This window comes from Acomys russatus, chromosome 8 (genome assembly GCF_903995435.1).
Source record: "Acomys russatus chromosome 8, mAcoRus1.1, whole genome shotgun sequence".
NCBI classification, from domain to species: Eukaryota; Metazoa; Chordata; class Mammalia; order Rodentia; family Muridae; genus Acomys; species Acomys russatus.
Window position 1 is genome coordinate 53,845,841 of NC_067144.1, and position 20,116 is coordinate 53,865,956.

At 35.7% G+C, this 20,116-nt stretch overlaps 1 protein-coding gene across 6 annotated transcripts in view; it reads right to left on the reverse strand.

Annotated features, from left to right (window-relative positions):
* Robo2 (roundabout guidance receptor 2) overlaps window positions 1-20,116 on the reverse strand; it is a 1,234,122-nt gene that overhangs the window by 115,868 nt on the left and 1,098,138 nt on the right. For 5 of the 6 annotated variants that reach the window (XM_051150139.1, XM_051150140.1, XM_051150141.1 and 2 more), the window contains exon 1: window positions 4,593-4,771. In XM_051150139.1, the coding sequence (XP_051006096.1) occupies window positions 4,593-4,749 (157 nt within the window). In that variant the 5' untranslated portion in view covers window positions 4,750-4,771. Of the gene's footprint in view, window positions 1-4,592; window positions 4,772-20,116 lie in introns of those variants that run through there. The other variant, XM_051150142.1, reaches the window with a different exon arrangement.

Here is a 20,116-nt window from a genome sequence, read left to right on the forward strand (position 1 = left end):
CATGATGGTAAAACAGGTTTTTACATAATAATTTACTGAACATTACATTGTTCAGTGGAGATTTATTATCATTATTTAGCCTTGATTTTGAACTTGTAGTCTTCGATGAATCACAAACTCATACCCCTGAGAACAAACATTCTAATTCATTTCCATGATATAATTCAGAGAAGAAACCATTTACGGTCCTTTTTAAAAATGTGTTATTTTTTTTTAAGTGCTCTGCACCTGTTTTGTAGGCTTGTTTTCATATACAAGCAGCACAATATATTAAATAAAAGATTAAACATGAATCTTCCAAAAATTATTAAAACAATTAGCTGAGAAAGATCTCAAAGCAAACAGACCACTATAAGTCCAAGCACTCAAGTGTAAAAAAAAAAAAAAAAAAGACATGTTTCTTCTACAAATAGATTTTCAGATGTTCTTAACATTTGTTTAGTTGGCAAATAGTCTTGAATGAAACATTTGGGCAGTTTAACTCCTACATTTCAACGCCCCTCAGACATATCTTAGAGATGACTTGGTTTAAATGAATTATTTTTTAAAATAGTCTACTTATTTGTGAATAAGTCCTCTGCATATATAGTATGGTTGTTAGGTTGGTGTTTTGGGGGTGGGGGCTATTGACAGTGGGAGTGGGGATGCTCTGTTGCTTTTTTCTTAGGACCCCTTTCCTACTACTGGGTTGCTTTGCCCAGCCTTGGTGTCAGGATTTGTGCCTGATCTTACGATGCCGGGACCTAGTTGATGGCCCTGGGAGACCTTCTCTTTTCTAGGTGGAGGATGAGAGGGAATAGATCTACTACAGGAGAGGGGGAAAGTGTTTGTGTGTGTGGAGGGGTGTGGGTATGAGAGAGAGAGAGAGAGAGAGAGAGAGAGAGAGAGAGAGAGAGAGAGAGAGAGAGAGAGAGAGAGAGAGATGGGGGGGACCTGGGAGGGAAAAATAAATGGATCTAAAATCATCTATGGACTATGTACGTTAGAGTGCACAGTTTTCTTTTGTTTGTATGATTATTATATTTTTATTATATATAATCAATAAAAATAGTTGGTTCATAGATATCCAAAGCCCTTTCTGACTTAAGTAACCAAGAGTGACAATGGTGATAAACAAGTGCTTCCAAATTTGTCTAAAAAGTATTGATCTATGTTCATCTTAAAATGAATGTAAGGGAAAATAAATTGGTTGTGTGCAGTAGCAATGGGGCCATTGAAAAGAAGAGAAAGCATCTTTATTCTCAGGGGTATGGATGCATACCTCCTGCTTGTTACCTGGAGACAAATGAGTGTTGTGGAATAATTTCTTTTTTACTAGATAAAAGATCTAACTAAGGATCTCTGACTTATTAAATGCAACTTCAAATTCCTCCAAACCCTTTTCCTAATTTATAAAACCTTGTGGGAGCAAAGCTGTTTGAGGGTAAAAGGTGAGGCGTGGCTGAATTGCTGCTAACCTCCTGCTATGGAGAGATGAGAGGAGACAAAGTCAGTGGCAGAGAGAAGGTTAATGACTGCACAGCGGATGTGCTGCTATAGCTGTGCTTAGAGTCTGGAAAGTTCCAGCAGCACCATGGCAATGTCTGTGCAGGAAACCTAAGTGCTCCTTGTCTATGTGACAGTATTCTGGACCTTGGAATACATACTTTCTCGTGATAGCCATGTTCCACCGGGAGTATGGTTAATTCATGCTAGAGAATTTAGTAATTTTTGTCATTATAAACAATTCCCTTCTAGAAATCAGCATGGCTCCATAACTCGGAGAGTTCACACCACACAAGAAATTATCATTATTAAAGAATGTCCCTAACTACCTCCATTATTTAAGGCCAGTGAACTTTATAAAGTGTTCTCTAAATCAGATTATCAGGAGGCTTGAGGTCTGTTACAACCTTTAAAGCATGGCGAGTTATTTCTTTCCATTAAGTCGGTGTGTAATAGTGAAGGAAACAAACAAAACTCCCTAATTTTAAAGAGAGTTCTCCCAGAAGAGAGGAATACATTAGCAGAAAGCAAACATTTCACTACTGACAGCATTCTAAAGCAGTGAGTTGTTGAAAGTGAGAGGAACAAAGATTTTTAGATGAACTTTTCAGCCATATGAACTATTTAGTTGACATGTTACTTTTAAATATGTAAATAAATCAGGCTGGAGATATGGCTCAGGGGTTAAGGGCACTGGCTGCACTTTAGGAGACTCTGAATCCAATATCCAGCACCCACATGGTGGCTCACACCATCTGTAATGGGATCTTCTGCCTTCTTGTGTGAATACAAGCAGGCAGACAGAACACTAAAACAAACAAATAAGTAAATAAATAAAGTAAGTAAGTAAGTCATATTCCTCTGCTCTTTCCTTATCACTTGTAACTATTATACATTAGAATCAGTGAGAGTCTCTAAAAAGGTTAATGTTCATTTGCTTCTTTCTTTGGGCTTTTGTTTATTTTAAGACGAGGTCTCACTGTGTAGCCTGAAACTCACTGTGAAGCTTAGGCTGGCCTCTATGTCATTGCAGTTCTCCTGCCTCAGCATCCAATGTGCTTGAATTATAGACATGAATCTCTATGTCCCCCTTGGTGTGAGAATATTACTGTTATTGGAGAGATATGAACTTAACATTTTTAAGTCATGTTTTATGCCATTTGAACTTTCTGTTGAGCCATGGTTGCTATTAACAGTTTTATGTACTAGATTGATTATTAGTTCAATATGTCTAACATGTACCTATGAAAGAACAAAATTCAATTTGAAAACTTCCATAAATTTGATGAGTCAATTTACACACCAGCTGTAGAATGTTCAAGTTATTTCAAAAATATATTTTGACTACATGTATCATGTGAAGTCTGATTTTAGAATGATTGGGTGCAGGTATAATAAAACTTCTGGATTTGCTAGATATCAAAGGCTCCTATAGGAAAATATCTTGGTTTATTGTGCCTTTGTTTGTCAGTGTATGTACTAACTACAAATTAAAAGAACATTGAACTAATGGGAAATTCAGAGTGAGGAATCCACAAACAGTTAAAGCACACCTACTGCATTGTGAGAGCCCACTCCACCTCTATTTCTACAGGGATCTCTTTACCATAAATAAGGGAAGACACTGAGTATACACATTGTACTACTAGAAAAGTGTCAGAACTGATAGGAATCCTGGAGATGAGATTGTACCAGCTGAGGTCTCTCCAGTCTGGGCTCATTGGCCATCAGCCCATAACACAAAAAACTTTGAAAAATAATTTTTACCTACATGACAACACCAGAGCGTTGTCTCATGTTGGGAGAAAGTGGGTGCTCACTGTAACTTTCCACAAATCAGTAGTATGACCACAGACCAATGTTTTTCAACCTGTGGGTTGTGACCCCTCTCTCCAAATATTTGCAATTCATAACAATAGCAAACTTACAGTTATGAAGTAGCAACAAAAATAAGTTTATGGTTGGTGGTCACCACAACATGAGAAACTCTATTAAAGGGTCACAGCATTAGCAATGTTGAGAGCCACTGCTCTAGACAGTTCTATTTATTTCTCTATACTTGCTCTGTCTGTCAAAGCAGTAGGCAGCAACAGGTAGATGCTTAAATAATATCATTTATTGGATCTTACAACACAGACCTAGAGACCAATGGGATACACTTTAAACTCTTTGGTTGTCAAAAATTCAGAGACAGAAATCACAAATAACTTGATATATTTAGATGATAACTAGATAACTCAAGGAGCTACTACCAAATGCTGATCTTGAAGAAGAAAAAAAAAGCAATAATTGTTGGTCTTAGCAAAATAAATGTAATTCTCACACATAAACATACAGGCCACTGGTGTCAATAGCACCTTCAGGCAAGAGACTATAGTAGAGTCAAACTGTGAAGTGATTGCTTAAAACCTCCCTAGGAACCATAAACCCAAAGTGAAGACAAGTTGAGAATATGTATCTTGAAAACAGGCCCGTGCACACTTTCCTCATGCTTACAGAATATATACTTTGCATTCCCAAGTCCAGTCTGGCATGCAAAGAGATTTAAGTCAGTCTTCCAACAGCAATTTTGACCCAGTTCTGAGGCAGCCATTGGTACTTCTATCTCGACATATATCTATCCCCTCTGTGAGGAAGGTTGCATTCATTACCATTTATCAGAAGTGGTAGACTATTTAGCACAGTGAATCAGGTACAGTTAGAATTAGCATCATATTGTACTAAGTGGAGGTTAAACTGAACACTAGTTCAGAGCTGATCAGTGCATTTGGAAATAATTTTTAGTGGAATCCATTAGAAAGAAAAGAAAAGAAAAATAATGAAAGAAACAATTCATTCAAGTAGTCATTTTATTTCAAGTAATGATTTGTGAGTCAAAATACCTGAGTATTTATATAATAAGACAGTATAACATATTCCTTCATTCTGAGACAGTCTTGCTATATAGAAAAGGCTGGCTTCACATTTCTGACCCCTCTCTGTCTGCGTCTTGTGTGTTGGGAGAACAGGTGTGTGCCACCATGCCCAGCAGCTCCCACAATTTTGAGCAGGCATGAACTTACCAATTGAACAAAATATTAACCTCTTTGACAGTTTAAGTTTCTTACCTCGGACAGTGAGGGTTGCAGAGGCTTCCACTTTTCCCACCCGATTCTCAGCAATGCACATATAGGTCCCTTCATCTGTACTCAAGGCCTTTTTAATTCTCAGGGTGTAGTCATCTTTAATGTCATACCTTTGTAGAAGAAGAACAGACACTATCATATAGCAGCCATCATATAGATAGTAATTGTTATGTATCTCCTTTTAGACTGAATTTTACCCAGTGTATACATTGATGCACAAATTACACTTATTTAGACTAAAATCACTAATAATAAGATGTTTCTATGACTGACCACCAGCTGCCTGTCGGTTACCCATTCACTTTACATGTGAACAGCATTTTATACTTTGAAACTATCAAAGGTAGGCTTTCAAATTTGTCCCATCCTTGGTGACTTTCCACTAATAAGGAAAATACCAGATCACTTATATTTTATTATTTTTTAAGTTAATTATACTGTGTTTAGTATGATTTATTTTTAGGAAATTGAATATAAAAACTTGAAATATATTAAAACATAAAATATTTATTTTCTGTACTGAGAAGCTAAAAAACTGGACATTGATTAAAAGAAGAAAGAAAAGAATATTTTTTTTCTAACCATCAATAAGATCATTTGAAATAGAAAGACAAAGCAATTTTGGGAAATGTATAGCACAAGCTCATTCATAAAGGTCCATTTCTTAATTTTAGAGTATAATAGATTGTTTTTATAAGTACAAAACTGTAACATAACTTTCAAGAGTGGTGTTTCATTGCAATAGGAGTATATTCTGATAAAATTCTTGTTAGGCCGCAGAGGAAGAAGATACAGGCTGTCCAGATGAGACTTGATAGGCTGAGGTCGGAGGTTAGGGGGGAAGGGCTCCTCTTCATGAGGACTAGGAGAGTGAAGTTCGGAGGGGGCTACAATTGTAATGTAAAGTGAACAAATTAAAAATATTTTTTTTTGGTTTGCCAACAAGCTGCTTATTGTCCATCTCTTGGCCAAAATAGCCACTGTTCTTAGTTATTCTTGCGTTTCTCTATGTACATAGGAGAAAATGTTTGATCCCATAAAACATAATTGAACAAACATTTTGTTTTCCACACAAAACAATGCAACTCAGGTTTTTTTTTTTTTTTCAGGCACAGTCATAGGGAGGGGAGAAAGGGGAAAATGGGAGGAAGGGAAGAATGGGAGGATACAAGGGATGGGATAACCATTGAGATGTAACAAGAATAAATTAATAAAAAAAAAAGAAAAAATTTTTTTTAAATTCCAAGTTTACAATTATACAAATAAGATAATAATAATAATAATAATAATAATAATAATAATAATAATAATAATAATAATAATAATAATAATAATGCTATGAGACTTCCACTCCTGTGACCATTCCTCTAGATTTTCACAAATGTTTTTGAGCATTTTTTTTCTGGTAGCTTATAATAGTTTACAATACTTTTCTTTTTCACATATTACACATTTGTAGTAATGTTTCAAAAACATGTTTTAGTTGATTCTTGTTGTGACAGTCTGTTGTTTTAAGAATTGATACACATTTTTAGCCTTAATCTCTCTCTTTTTCCCTCCCCCCATCTTTCTCTCCTCCTATTTCCCTGCACCCCTTCCCCCTCTCTTTGCGTGTGTGTGTGTCTCCTTTTCTTGTTTTTGTTTGTTTTATTTGTGACAAGATCTCAAATTCACTGTTACTGAGGATTGCTGGACCTCTGACGCTCCTGCCAGAGCTTAAGTGTTCTTAAGTGGTAAATGACCTCTGTTGCAGGATATTTGATCACACTGTGAACACTGAGATTGTGTACTAAGAAACCCTGTTATGGTTCAGGCCTAACACACACTTTTTAGCCAAGAGCTTCCTGTAAAAAGAATTAAATAAAGTCAACCATAGGTCAAGAGGTAGAGCAAGCAATCTGTTGCCAGGAAATGAACACAGGAAACAAATACAGAGAGTGAGAGGAAGTCCAGGGGACAGATAGAAGAGAGGCACAGGAAGTACAAAGGAGGGACATTCACTTTGAAGGGTTTTTAAGATAGTGTGGAGAAGAAGGACTTTTTTCCTTCTGGGACACTGGCTGACTAGGAAGTTCAGCTATATCCTCTCTCTGCCTTTTTGAGCTAATAAGTTTTTACCTCAACATCTGGCTCCTAAGTCTTTATTGGTAAAATTGAAAATGGAGATTTTGTTTAAAAACAACAGACTTTCACATCCTGTTCAGCTAGTTTCAAAGCACATTTTAATTACTTCTTCTATTCCTACCTCTATTTTAAAAATCAAAACAACAACAATTAAAAATAACAATAATAAAACAGACTGTCTCTACTAGTCACAATTCTACTGCATATACACTGGCATGGATAAAAGCAGTGTTATCTACCAGTCATGCCAGTGCCTTGCATTTCCCAAGCTCCTTTTAATCATGATACTTATTTCTCTGTTTACATATTTACCCTCGCTTGAATTTCTTTCTATTTACCAGTGTTTAAGTCTTAAGAAAGCCTTATTCACTATCCATAGTTGAACCCTTCCATAATGACACTAAAAAGAACTACAGCTACTTCCCTCTTGAAATGTAGACACATGTTAAAGATTCTTCTTGGAGTTTTAGAGTTTTCATTGTTCTTTTTCCAAGAAGGGAGACATCTTGTCTGTTTCACCAAATGCTCTATTTAAAGAGCATAGAACCTCTAAAATATATACGAATGACTTAAAGTGCAGACTTCGGAACATATTGGCAAATTTAAACAACAGGGCCACTCTCTGTGTTTCTAACGATAGACAAAATATTCAGATTCTTTGAGTATGAATTTTGCCACTGGAAAAAAGTATTCTAGTAGCAATGCCTATTTCAACAGAACGGATGGCAACTACAGCTTTATTAATATATGTAAAAATAGCACAGCTTGAGGAAAGCATAATTCATGTTAGATTTTGTTACACAGATGTACAATTAATATCTTGTTTCCTGCTAATAGGAATGCTATGTAAATACGAATGGCTTCAAGGCTAGCAATTTCACATTCTTACCTGCAAGAATGGCATCTTTTTACAATTTAAGATCAATTCTAAGCCAAGAAGCACAAGAGAGTAACAATATATAGAAAGAGGTACAGATTTAATATATTATATCACAGTTTAAAACTAGTGCATAAATATAGATAACTATAATCTCATAAGTATCCTTCTGCTATGTAATTGAGCAGATTCATACATCTGAGATGATTTCACATACAGAAAAAAAATTAGTTATGTTTTCTGTTAAACATTTACTTAGTGTAGACAACAACATAAAGAGTGTATTTTGACTCAAAATTCCAGGTTATAGTCCATCAGTGCAAGACGGAAGCAGGCAGAGAGAGAACTGGTCAGATTACTCCCAGAGCCAGAAGACAGCAATAGATGTATGCATGCCAATGATCACCTTGGTACTTTGCTTTCACTCAATGTTTGGTAATTGGGCAGTTCTTCCCACCTCAGTTATGTAAAATCAAACAACGCCGGCTAAGAAGCTCATAGGCCAACCTAACGAAGACAATTTTCATTGAGACTCTCTTCCAAGATGATTCTAGATGGTGTCAAATTGATGATCAATACTAAACCTCATAGCCATGGAACTAGGGGAGACAGTCTGGAGCAAGAGTAGGGTTGAGACATGTCAAACCCCTAGGAATCTCTTCCTGAGATTGGCAGAAGTAGAATTTCCCCCCTCCCTCCTCCAGGCCTACGTGTCCCAACACTCATAACCTTGACTCCGACTCTGGCCACCCTTGAGGTAGTCATGTAGCTTGGTAGTCAGGTTAATCATCTTCTCCCTCTCTAAGGTCATTTCCAGAAAACACTTGGAATTCCTCTTCTTGCAAATAAGACATTCCTAGCAACCTGGCCCCAGATAATGATGTACACTCACCCTCAATAGCCCCAAATCACCCCCAAAAGTTAAAATACCCTTTGCCCCCACCCCTACAATTGAGATTTCTCACTGAAGTTGTCTCCCAAAAAGTCTGTTTCTTGAGTGTTCACTGTAGCCTGAGTTCTCTTTCATGCCCAGCCATTCTAGCCTCTGGGAAACAGAGCCTGAATGGCAATATTTATATTTAAGTTCTTAGTGGTTTATAATGTGTTTTCACATGTGACCACAAGAAAACCGGTAAAAAAAAAATGCCTATTTCCTGATGAAATTTTAATAAAAAGCTGATTATGCTGTTGTCTGAGTGTATAAAAAGACTGAGAGTCACTATCAGTACATTTATTTTTTATAATAGAGAGCAACCCCATTTTTCTGTTTGATCACTTTGCTGTTTCTTAAGCATGTGTATCAAATAATAATGAATTTATTGTGTCAATTATTCTGTGCCAGGGTTTTGAAATCTCTCAAAACTAACAATATGCCAATTTTCTAAACAATCATAACTATAGGAGCTTCATGGTTATTTATCAATCTATAAATACTGTATTATATTTCTCTTATCAATAAGAGATACTTAAATTTGCTATTTAACTGTCTTTAATTAGTCTAGAATAAATAATAAATGAGTTGAGCATGCTTTGATTAAAAACTACTAATTGGTAACATAGTAAAATTTTATATATGTGTGGCATACACTAGCACTGCCTACTTTAATTAAAAACAGAAAATGAAACAGATGAAGAATATTTCTGATGAAACAGTTTTACTGTAAATGAGATGATTTTTATTGTGAAATCTGCATGATTTAAACTAATATGAAGGCAGCCATTGTTCCCAGGTTTGAGTAATGATAGTTGTACTATCGTGGCCTGTCAGTTGCTACTGTAGATGTACCTTATTTCTCTTGATATGAACCACTGCTGAAAAATACAACCCAATCAAACTTGGCCCCTGGACAACATGTGCCATCATCACTGTACCGTGAATTCAGATTGATTGGTGACCAGCTGTGATAAAATAGGCACTGAAACTTGGTTTTCCTGCATTATTTTCCCCAAATGGGGGGAGTGTTTAAAAAATAATTACCATCTGCTCAGCTACAGAATAAGCAAAATGAAATAAAAATACTTTAATATTTAAAGCAACAGTTTGTATAGGAAGTACTGCTCATGTTTTGATATTTGATGAATAATACTAAAACTGTCTCAAAAGAAAAATATTGCTATTGATTATTTTTAAGAAACAAAGTACTGTATTCTAAAAAATAATTTTCTACATTACATAAGAGAATTTATTAAATTTCATCCTCAAAGACAAACCAGCTATCATACATAGTAGGAAGAATTTATATAAATCAAACTAAAATGGAAATATCAAGCCATACTTGAATTTTTCACAGCATAACCAATTTTTCTCAATTTTTACTTGCAATATTCATAGCATATTGGACCCCTATGACAGAAACCTATCAGTGTTCCAGCTATTCCAAATATATTAAAATAGGGGTGCCAAGACTTTTATCATAGGTATAGAATTGGAGAGCACAAATAAAAGAAATATAAACTAAAAATTTTAGAATAAACGAATGTTCCCTTGTTGAGAGCTTCTTTGAATTATGTAAGATTCTATAAAATTTCCTGAGTGGTAATTTTCAACTCAAAAGCTCCTGTTTTCTTGGGAGAAAATTTATTTCCTCAACTTCTTCTAGTGTTTAAATAATTTCCAATTTCTTTTAAGATTTCTGGCTGGACTTTCAGACCTAATGTTTTGTTTTAACATTTAGTATGTGTCTGCTTTCCTAGATAGCCAGTAACATTGAACAAGGAAATAGTGTCTTGAAAATGAGTAATATTTTTTTTTTAAATGTCTGCTTATTTTCCATCATGTATAAGTTTCGGTGCCTATGAGTGAGTATGTATATGTGAGTTCTCCTATCCAAGAATGCCAGTGTCATCTTATCCTCATGAACTTGGGGTTATAGGCTGTTGTAAGCTACCCAAGGTGGGAACCAATATGTGGTTCTTTGCAAGAGCAGTATGTGCCTCTCTCTTCCCCTTGGCTTTTTCTTTCTTTTACAAAATAGAAAAAATTGATGAGAGAGAGATAGACAGACAGACAGACAGACAGACAGAGATGATAGACAGATCAATGATAGATAGATAGATTTATAGATATATAGATAGAAAATAGATGGATGATAAGAGGAAGAAAGAGAAAAAAGAAAAGTCAAATTACTTTTATTAGCATGGATTACGGTAGGTTTTTTATTATTGGTTTTAATCTCTTACTGTTCCTTATTTATAAATTTAACTTTATCAACAGTATATATGCATATACAAACACAGCGCATGAAGGATTCTCATGTTTTCAGATACACTGATTTTTTAAAAACGGGAGGGAGGGGGTCCAATACTATTTTCCCTTTCACACAGCTAGAAAAAGCAAACTACAAAGCTGTGTGAAGATAAACAGGACACATGTTTAAAACATCCATATTGAGAAACTGCAGTTGACTGTCTGACAGAGTGCAGATTTTGGCTCATAGCATAACAAGGTCAAGTAGAGCAGGCATTGCACAACTGTCAAGGATCCTGGGTTTTGACCACTTGAAAGAAGGACTCTCTGGAATTTTGCAATTGAACTATATCACAGCTGGGACTTCTCCAAAAGACATGACCATGAGGTCAACCTAAATGACAACTCCCTCCCTAAACATTTGTTTTCTCTTCTGAGAATTCAACTCAGAGATTCGAGCATTCTAGGGAAGCACATACTAATGGAGTAATCCCAGGTCCTTCTGCTGGCCATTTTAATCTGTTTGGTCTGTGGTCTTCGGTCTTCAGGTACAATGCCAGACATTGAATACTTTTCCAGGCATCAATTTCCAGCGTAAGTTTATGCTTAGCCTCAAAGTTCACAGTCTGCAGTCTTCACCAATCCCACCTGTCCATCATCTCTTGAAATATTGCTCTTATTTTTCTCCTCCTCTAAAAAGATGTGCTACCACTTCTATAAAAACTGCCCTCTGGCTCTCAACAAACTCCAACCCTTGTCTATAAAATATATTTCTCTCTTAGTTCCCTAGATATGTATGCCCTCTTTCTTGATGGTTTCCTCTTTGGCCTAAGGGTGGACAAGGAAACAGAAGTGTGCTCCATCCCAGACACTCCCACACCCCAAGTGTGTCACACAATGTACTAAATATTTTAATGAAAGTCTGTCCTCTATCATAATAAAAGAACAAAGTAGAACAAAACATAATTTGATTTCACTAAAACTTATAGTACCCAGTGTTCTAAATTACTATAGATTTTCCTCCTCTTTAAGATAATTAATACAGTAATTATTAGTGCCAATTACACATGGCTATTGAAATTTTACCTTAAAAATGACAAATATTTCACAATTAGGGAAACACTTTGAAACAAAGTTGTGGAAGCAGGTTCAATTATCCTTTCATTTAGAGATAATTATCCAATTGGCTTAAGTTCTCTCAAGATAATTTGATTTTACATAAGACCAGAATTTGTAATATCGTACTTGGAACATTGGCAGTATCTCACAGTCAGATATTTGGCAAGAAATTAACCTCAACTGTAAAACCTTTTAGAATAGGATCTTAGGTATTAATTTCACAAGAATTCAGAGTTCGCCGGTCTGTTTTGATATGCAGGTCCTATGTTTGCCTTCTCTGAGATGGGAGAGGTACACAGGCATCTCTGCCAGCAGCTTTACAACTGAGCACAGCTGAGCTACAGGAGAGTATGGCACTGTTACATGGGGATGCTTAGTCTAAGCAGCAATACTCTGAAAAACCAAAAATGCTCTCTTAGCTTGTTATTGTCCAACAAATTCATTTATAAAATGCAAATGTGGAATAACTTTTAAATTCAAGATATCCTAAAAGGGGGCATTTCTGATCACTAGTTGTATAAAATAACTTGTTGCTTGGCAGATGTGATTGAAGGTGCAGGTTTCTGAAGAGTCTGTATAGGCTGGTCCTAGGCTTCCTGCACCGTTGTACCAGATGTGTGGCTTGGACTTCATGTGGATCCCCCAACAACTGGATTGAGGAACCTCTCTGATGTCTACCTTTGGATCCCACTCCACTAACCTGGCTGCCTTATCTGGCCTCTGTGGGAGAGGATGTATCTAGTTCTGCCAGGGCAGGTTGGTATCCATGTAGGACCTCCCCTTTTTCCGAGGAGAGGGAGAGAGGAGAATTGGGGAAGCAGTGTTCAAAAAGGGATTAGGAGGAAAGGAGGGGGCTGTGATCAGGATGTAAAGTGAATAAACTGTTAAAGAAAATGAGGGTTATGGCCTGTGTCTAATTAGAGTCCTCTTGACTCAGCAATTATTAATAAGCAAAGAGAAGCTTTGCCTTATATATTCTAGAAAGTTTTCAAAAAACATTTATTTCATAGTATTAACAAAGCAAAGTGCCTACTATGAGATAGTGTTTTCTAGACATGAAAGAGAAGCTGCATACATGAAATACCAACAATATGGTTGCCCAAACAAGACCTGTAGCAATGACAGCACTGGCTGATGAGCTTCACCGATGGTAAAAACTTCACAAGGTCCCTCCCCTACATGAAGAACAAAAGCAATCAGTTGCATCTGAGGAAGGGAAAATTAGTTTTCTCTTGGGACGGGAACCCTAATAATTTATCTAATTCTAAGTGTTAAGCCCTAAACACATATATATAGGAACAATAGTAAATAAACTCATAAGTTATACGTATATGTTTGTACATATATGTGTATGTGTACATATATATAAACAATAATAATAAAGTCATGAATTTGAAAGAGTGTTGGAAGATGTGTGGGGGGTGAAGGGAAATAATGGTAACTGTGTAAATATAGTAATCATGACTAACATTCTCAAAACATTAAAAAAATTCAATGAAGAAAAATAAAATATGCAAAAATGCATTCATTCGATCATATTAGTGAACCTAAGTGTCTTCATATGTTAAATAAGGATATGTTTATGTTAAATTCTAACATAATATTATTTGTCCATCTCAAATGGTACAAGCTCCATATGTAAGGCAAAGAGAAAGGATTATTATTTTTAGACTATGCTCACTTGAATTATAGCCTATTATTTCTGTCCTAAACTTAAAATAATAGTCAAAATCAGCCTTGTGGCATACGCTGTAATCCCAGGACTAAGAAGGTGAAAACTACTGAATTAAGGAGTAAAGGTTACTCTCAGCTTGATAGTAAAATACAGGCCAACCTACTCTGTGCTTGAGACACTGTCACAAACACAAAACAAAAGAAATGTTTATCATTTGACGATGCGTACTTCATATTTCCCACTACCTTAGGTTTCTTTAACTTTATCACTATTGATAATTAAATTAAACTTATGTTTTGCTGTGGGAGCTCCTTGCTCCTAGAAGGCATTTTGGAAGCATTCTTGGTCTCTGGGTAAAGGATCAAGAGCATCCAATGGAAGTTTACTCTAAAGCATTCTGAAATATTTCTTGGGGAGTGAGAGAAACAAATTGCTGTCAGGTGAGAAACTACTACATTCTAATGTATATCTAAATATCACCTGTCAGTCATAGGTTAGGATGCATATGATTTCAAATGAATACATCGTAGTTTATTAGGATGATAGAGGGGGGAAAATACAATAATGAGTTCAGTCTTCTTTTCTGTTAGTAATAGGTGAAGGCCAAATATACAGAGCAGCAACACCTGTTGAGTAAAACATGGAATGCACATTATTCCACTTATCAAATGGGAAATGAGTACAGTGTTTATTATCAGAGATAACAGGGCCTTTTAAATTTGGCTACATGTTGGACCTGTAGCCTTGAGATTATTTTTCACTATTGCTAAACTTCAGGGACTTTCTTTTTCAAGGCTGTTGGAAACTTTAAGTCTAAGCTATTTATTTCTCAGTGCAAAACCAGGAGACCCTTAAAGCATTTAGTTTTCAGTAATAGTTTTGTCTTTATTTTAAAAATATGAATGTTCCATAAGATATTACTGCAAACACTGGTTAAGAGAGAGCTTTGGGATTCTGCATTCCAAATTTCTTACCAGCAATTACAATTAAAATTGCACCTCCATTTTTCATTTGTAAATTATGAATAATAACACTACTTGTGTGAAAGATAAGTTAACTACTTTTATGTGAAACTGCTGTAAATAATAACTAATATTCATATAGTTAGTAAATTTCAAGATGAATATTTTCATATCTAACTTCTCTGAAATTAAGTTATCATCTCATCAAATGTTATACCATGATCAGTTTGCTACACTTTCCCTCCATAATAAAGTAACTGTTTGCAATTCAAGTCAACGCCCCTTGAATATTAAGACATAAATTACCACTACAGGATTAAAAATGGTTAGACTACAAATTACAATGGTTAATTATGGCTGTCAAATTGACTGGACTTAGAATCACTAAGGAAAGAAACCTGTGGGCATGTCTGTAAAGAATTTTTTTTGTTTTATTTTTTGGTTTCGGTTTTTGGAGACAGGGTTTCTCTGTGGAGCCTTGGCTGCCCTGGACTATGTAGACCAGGCTGGCTTCAAATTCACAGAAATCCAACTGCCTCTGCCTCCCAAATGCTAGGATTAAAGGCATGCGCCACCATGCCTGGATTACATTAATTGAAGGGAGAAAACCCACTCTACATGTCAGGAGCAGCGTTCCATTGGGTGGTTTCCTGGACTGAATATAAAGGAGAACTGAGCTGAGTGTCAGCCTGCATCCCTCTCTGCTTCTGGACTGTAAGTGTGTGATGTGATGAGCTGACTCCCACTCCTGCGGCCATGCATTCCCACCATGCTGGGCCAGATCCTCAAACAGTGAGCCAAAATGAGCACTTCCATCTTAAAGTTGCAATTAATCCAATAGTCTTTTGATTTCTCTGTTTATTAAATTTGAAAACTGCACTCAGTTGCACAAACATTAAAAAGGTCATTTTCTAAATTTGGATCAAGATGCACTTCCACTGTGGGTAGTTTTCATTAAATGTCATCAAAAAATATCAAGAGATATTTTCAATAAATTTAAATGTCTACAGAGTACTATGTTGCATGGTGAAGGTGAAAGGTGAAGTCTAAACTCCCAGTGTTCAAGAAAAGTGATTTTGTGATTCTTTTAGCATATTTGTCTTTGACATCTGATGATTTCTAGTGATTTTTTTGTATATTTCATGAAAGAATATTGGGAATAACAAATAATAACAAGCAAAACATATATAAAAGGATAAAACTATTCTAAATTGCACAAATAACAATTTAAAAGATATATGTTTATCATAGATTGATTGTATATTACTGTAGTATCAAAATTTTATCTGATGAGTATAAAGAAACTGTGGTACATTTACACTTTGGAATACCACTCAGCTATTTAAAAAACAAGGAATTCCCGAAATTGTGGACATATGGATTGAACTAGAAATGATCTTAATGAGTGAGTTAACCCAGAAGCAGAAAGAGTCAAATGGTATACACTCACTTATATCTGGATACTAGCCCAAGGGGCATGTCCCATAAAAGTTTTGACTTATCAGGAAAGTGGGACAGAGGGGAAGACATCCTATTGGTACTTTAGGAGAGAGAAGCATGGGAGAATGAGGAAATAGAAGGATCCAGAGGGTCCTAGAAACCTACAAGAAGAACATTATGATGGGCTGATCTGGGCCCAGGGGTCCTGCTCAAACTAAGGCAACAGCCAAGGACTATACGTGCAGTAAACATAGAACCATGACCCAGATCTAGCAAATGGACAGGACATTCTCCACAGTTGAGAGGAGAGTGGGGACTGATTTTCACACGAACTCTGGTGCCCTATATTTGACCACGTCCCCTGGATGGGGAGGCCTGGTAGCACTCAGAGGAAGGATAGCAGGCTACCAAGAAAAGACTTGATACTCTATGAGCATATACAGGGGGAGGAGGTCTCCCTCAGTCACAGTCAAGGGGAGAGGAGTAGGGGGAAAGCAGGAGGGAGGGAGGAATGGGAGGACACAAGGGATGGTATAACTATTGAGATGTAATATGAATGAATTATAAAAACAACAACAACAACAATTTTATCCAATGAATGCTTTGCTAACTACAGTATATTGTGACTATACTATAGATAGTAATAAGGTCAAGGCAAGCAGGTACTATATTACATCTTTCTATTCCTCAAGCCCAAATAAGAAATGGAAGAGACTCAATAGTTCAAGACACTGGTCAAGTGTGAGGACTTAGAAACCATATAAATTGTCTAAATATACACAGAAACTTGGAAAATTATATGTAATACATAAATACTAGTAGCCATTGACTAGCAGATATACAAATAACTTAATTTTCTTAAACTCATTCATTCCTTTTTCTGATTTATTTTTGTTTTTGCATTGAAGAAAAAAGAAGCACCCTACTTCCCTAATTGTTTTTAGCTTTCCATGGCATTATGCCACTTACATATTTAAATACCACAGAAAATATTTCATCCAATTTACATATTTCAAGAGATTGTTGCCTTTATTCTTTGTGAATTACTCATAATGGCTAAATGAATTATTTGAAATTATCAACCCTTTAAAATCTACATTTCCAGAGGAAGGATAGCAGGTTACCGAGAAGAGACTTGATACCCTATGAGCATATACAGGGGGAGGAAATCCCCCTCAGGAACAGTCATAGGGGAGGGGAATAAGGGGAAAATGGGAGGGAGGAAAGAGTGGGAGGATACAAGGGATGGGATAACCATTGAGATATAACAAGAATAAATTAATAAAAAAATTTTAAAAAACAAAGTATAAATAAAATTTTAAAATATTAAAAAAACTCTAAATTTCAGTTTCATGTTATAATTCAAATTATATAAAACAATAACAGAAATAAGTAAAAAAAATATATATATACTAAAACCAGGCAATTTTAGATGCAGGCAGAGTTGATGGCCAAACTCTACCAAGACAGGGTAAGCAAGTCCTCAATAGTTACTGTCTCGCAAATATGTCTGTCAGAGATATTGTGCCAGAAGGCTGAAAATGATGTTCCAACATCATAGAGAGTTTTGGGTGACTGTTTTGGCAGTAAACTGTCTCATTTTTTTTCATTTTGGAAGCTGCTAACCTGCACTCCAGATTCACTCAGGTACATAAGTTTTATCCTTTCTCAAGTCTCTGATGGTTTTGGAGATCAGATAGTTTAGTCTTTCAATTAAGCTGAGTAGGTTAGGGGTTAAGATGTTTTTAGATCAAGATGGATGTTCTAAGTTAATAGAGATGAGATATGATAGATATTAATCTACATTCAGAAATTTAGACCCACCAAGATAGGAAAAAAAATGTCTACTTCAAGTTTGCCAACTCTAAATGGCCAAATCACTATGAATGTAACATTTATATAATTCCTGATTATCTCCTGGTTCTTTCTGCTGTATATAGTTTATTTTACTCATGTGTAAAAATATAAATGTATATATAATAAAAATAACAAAACATAATAAAAATTTAAAAAGAAAAAAGCTGTCAAGATATTACAAGGCACTCAAGTGATTCTAATCATAAATTATCTTTGTATTAAATCATTTAGGTCAACAATGTTCTTTTAAAATGTTATTTACAGTTAAAATAGCCTAGGAACATGGAAAAGTATCCCTACTGGAAATAATCACCTCACCTGTGACACTATTTTTTGATGAGCCTCAGTCACTTCTTAGCCTTGGCTTTGGTCCTAGTCTTGTTACCCCCATTCCCGATGCTAGCCAGTCTGATGGCTCTGTAGTGGCATACACTGCTGGAAGAAGCACACCTACTGTGGCTCTCATGATGGGTGACACCCACATGCCAATGACAGGTGGCACTCAAACAGATCCTTTTGCTCCGAGTACTGGCACCTGGTCTTGGCTCGGCCCACAAAGAGCACAAGAGCTGCCAGATAATGAGCATCAGAGCTTCTCTTGACTTCAGTATACTTCATATCCCAAGTATGTTCCAGCTTGGGAGTTGAAGGCTGGCCAAAGCAGAGATCGAGTGCCAGGTCTAGCATTGTTCCTGTGCTGAGATGCTCAACAGATGGGCCAGTGTGGTCACAGACCAGGCACCATGATCTCCCACCCTAGTTGGCAATTAGTTTTATGTTGACATTAGCACATATCTGATGAAAACACAGGAAAAGTTCCATCCTGGCAACAATAAAAGTTTCCAATTAATCCAGTATGTAAACAAAATGTTGGGCTTCAGTTCTCAAGAAGATTCTGTGCACTATTCCAAGTTTAAATTTTCCACATGGGCAAATATTTATGTGTAGCTTAAGAAATTTCTCTCAGATCTACCTTAAGTATATTAGCATGTAATATGTCTACCATAGTATAGTAATTTTAACCAATTTTCTAATTTTATACACAATATAAAATTTTAAATCAGTTGAGTCCTTAAACAGTTATTAATGTAAAAATTATGAAAACTAGCTCATAATGTTGATTTCATGTTGGGACAATTCTAAAGTTATTTCTGCCACAAATATGTATGTATAATGTTGGGAACTTAATTGCCTTAGGTGTGTATTTATGTATATCTCAAAAGAAAATCATATTATACTGTGACACCATCCTTTAATAAGATGGCATTGTTGTAAGAAAGTAGCTTTTAGTAGCACTTAGGGCACCTAGCATGTTCTTCTAAGTCTTTTCAAGGAAGCTCACTAATCATTAAAAAAAAAAAAAAAGCTGTTCAGTAGTTCAGTAGTTCAATGAATGCTTGGAATATAGTGATTCCAAGTTAAAATCTGATTGCCCTAAGTCTGAGACATAGTGCTGGAGGAGGTACAGTATTCCAGAGATAGAAAACAAAAAAAGCTAGTGATTTTCAGGCCTGGCAAAGTGGCTCACAATATTTTCCACTGAGTTTATATATACACTCAAAGCAAAGGTGGTATGTATAATAAGCAATACTTTATGCATATGTATATACATATATATACACACACACAGATATAAAGCTTAGGCAGATGAAAAAGAATGTGAAATTAATACATAGAGACTGAATGTTCCTTATTTTTCATTATTAATCCTCTACCTCTTTAATACTGAACTCAGTAAATGCTACTAATAGCACTTCTATGTTTACCACCATGTCATGTTTACAGTGCTTTGAAATATTACAACATTTTATAACCTTTCTGTTAGAACATGCCAAAGCAGAGGGTAATGCCTAAGCACACTGCATACTGTTCTGAATCTTCAGAGTGTAAAACACTCAGAGTTTACATAGCTTCTCCAAGGTTATCTTCCTTCTTAGTGCTAAAGAAACCTGTCAGACATCAGTTTTTAAAGACAGAGACAGATGCCAAGGCATACACAATCAGTCTCAGAACAAGACCGTCAAACCAATAACTGAAAAAAATAGACTACATTTGTAAAAAAAAGTATTCTGAAATCATTGCCCTTGCATCTTGTACATGTGTTTCCAGAGATAAATGGGTAAAATACTTATTTAACACATACACAAAAAAATCTATTTTGATTTCCACCTTTCCTTGTTTATTTGATGAGGACAGATGCTTTGGGACAATGGTTTATATGAATTGCTTTTCTAATGTTCTTAGTATTCCTTTTCTTTTCCTAAA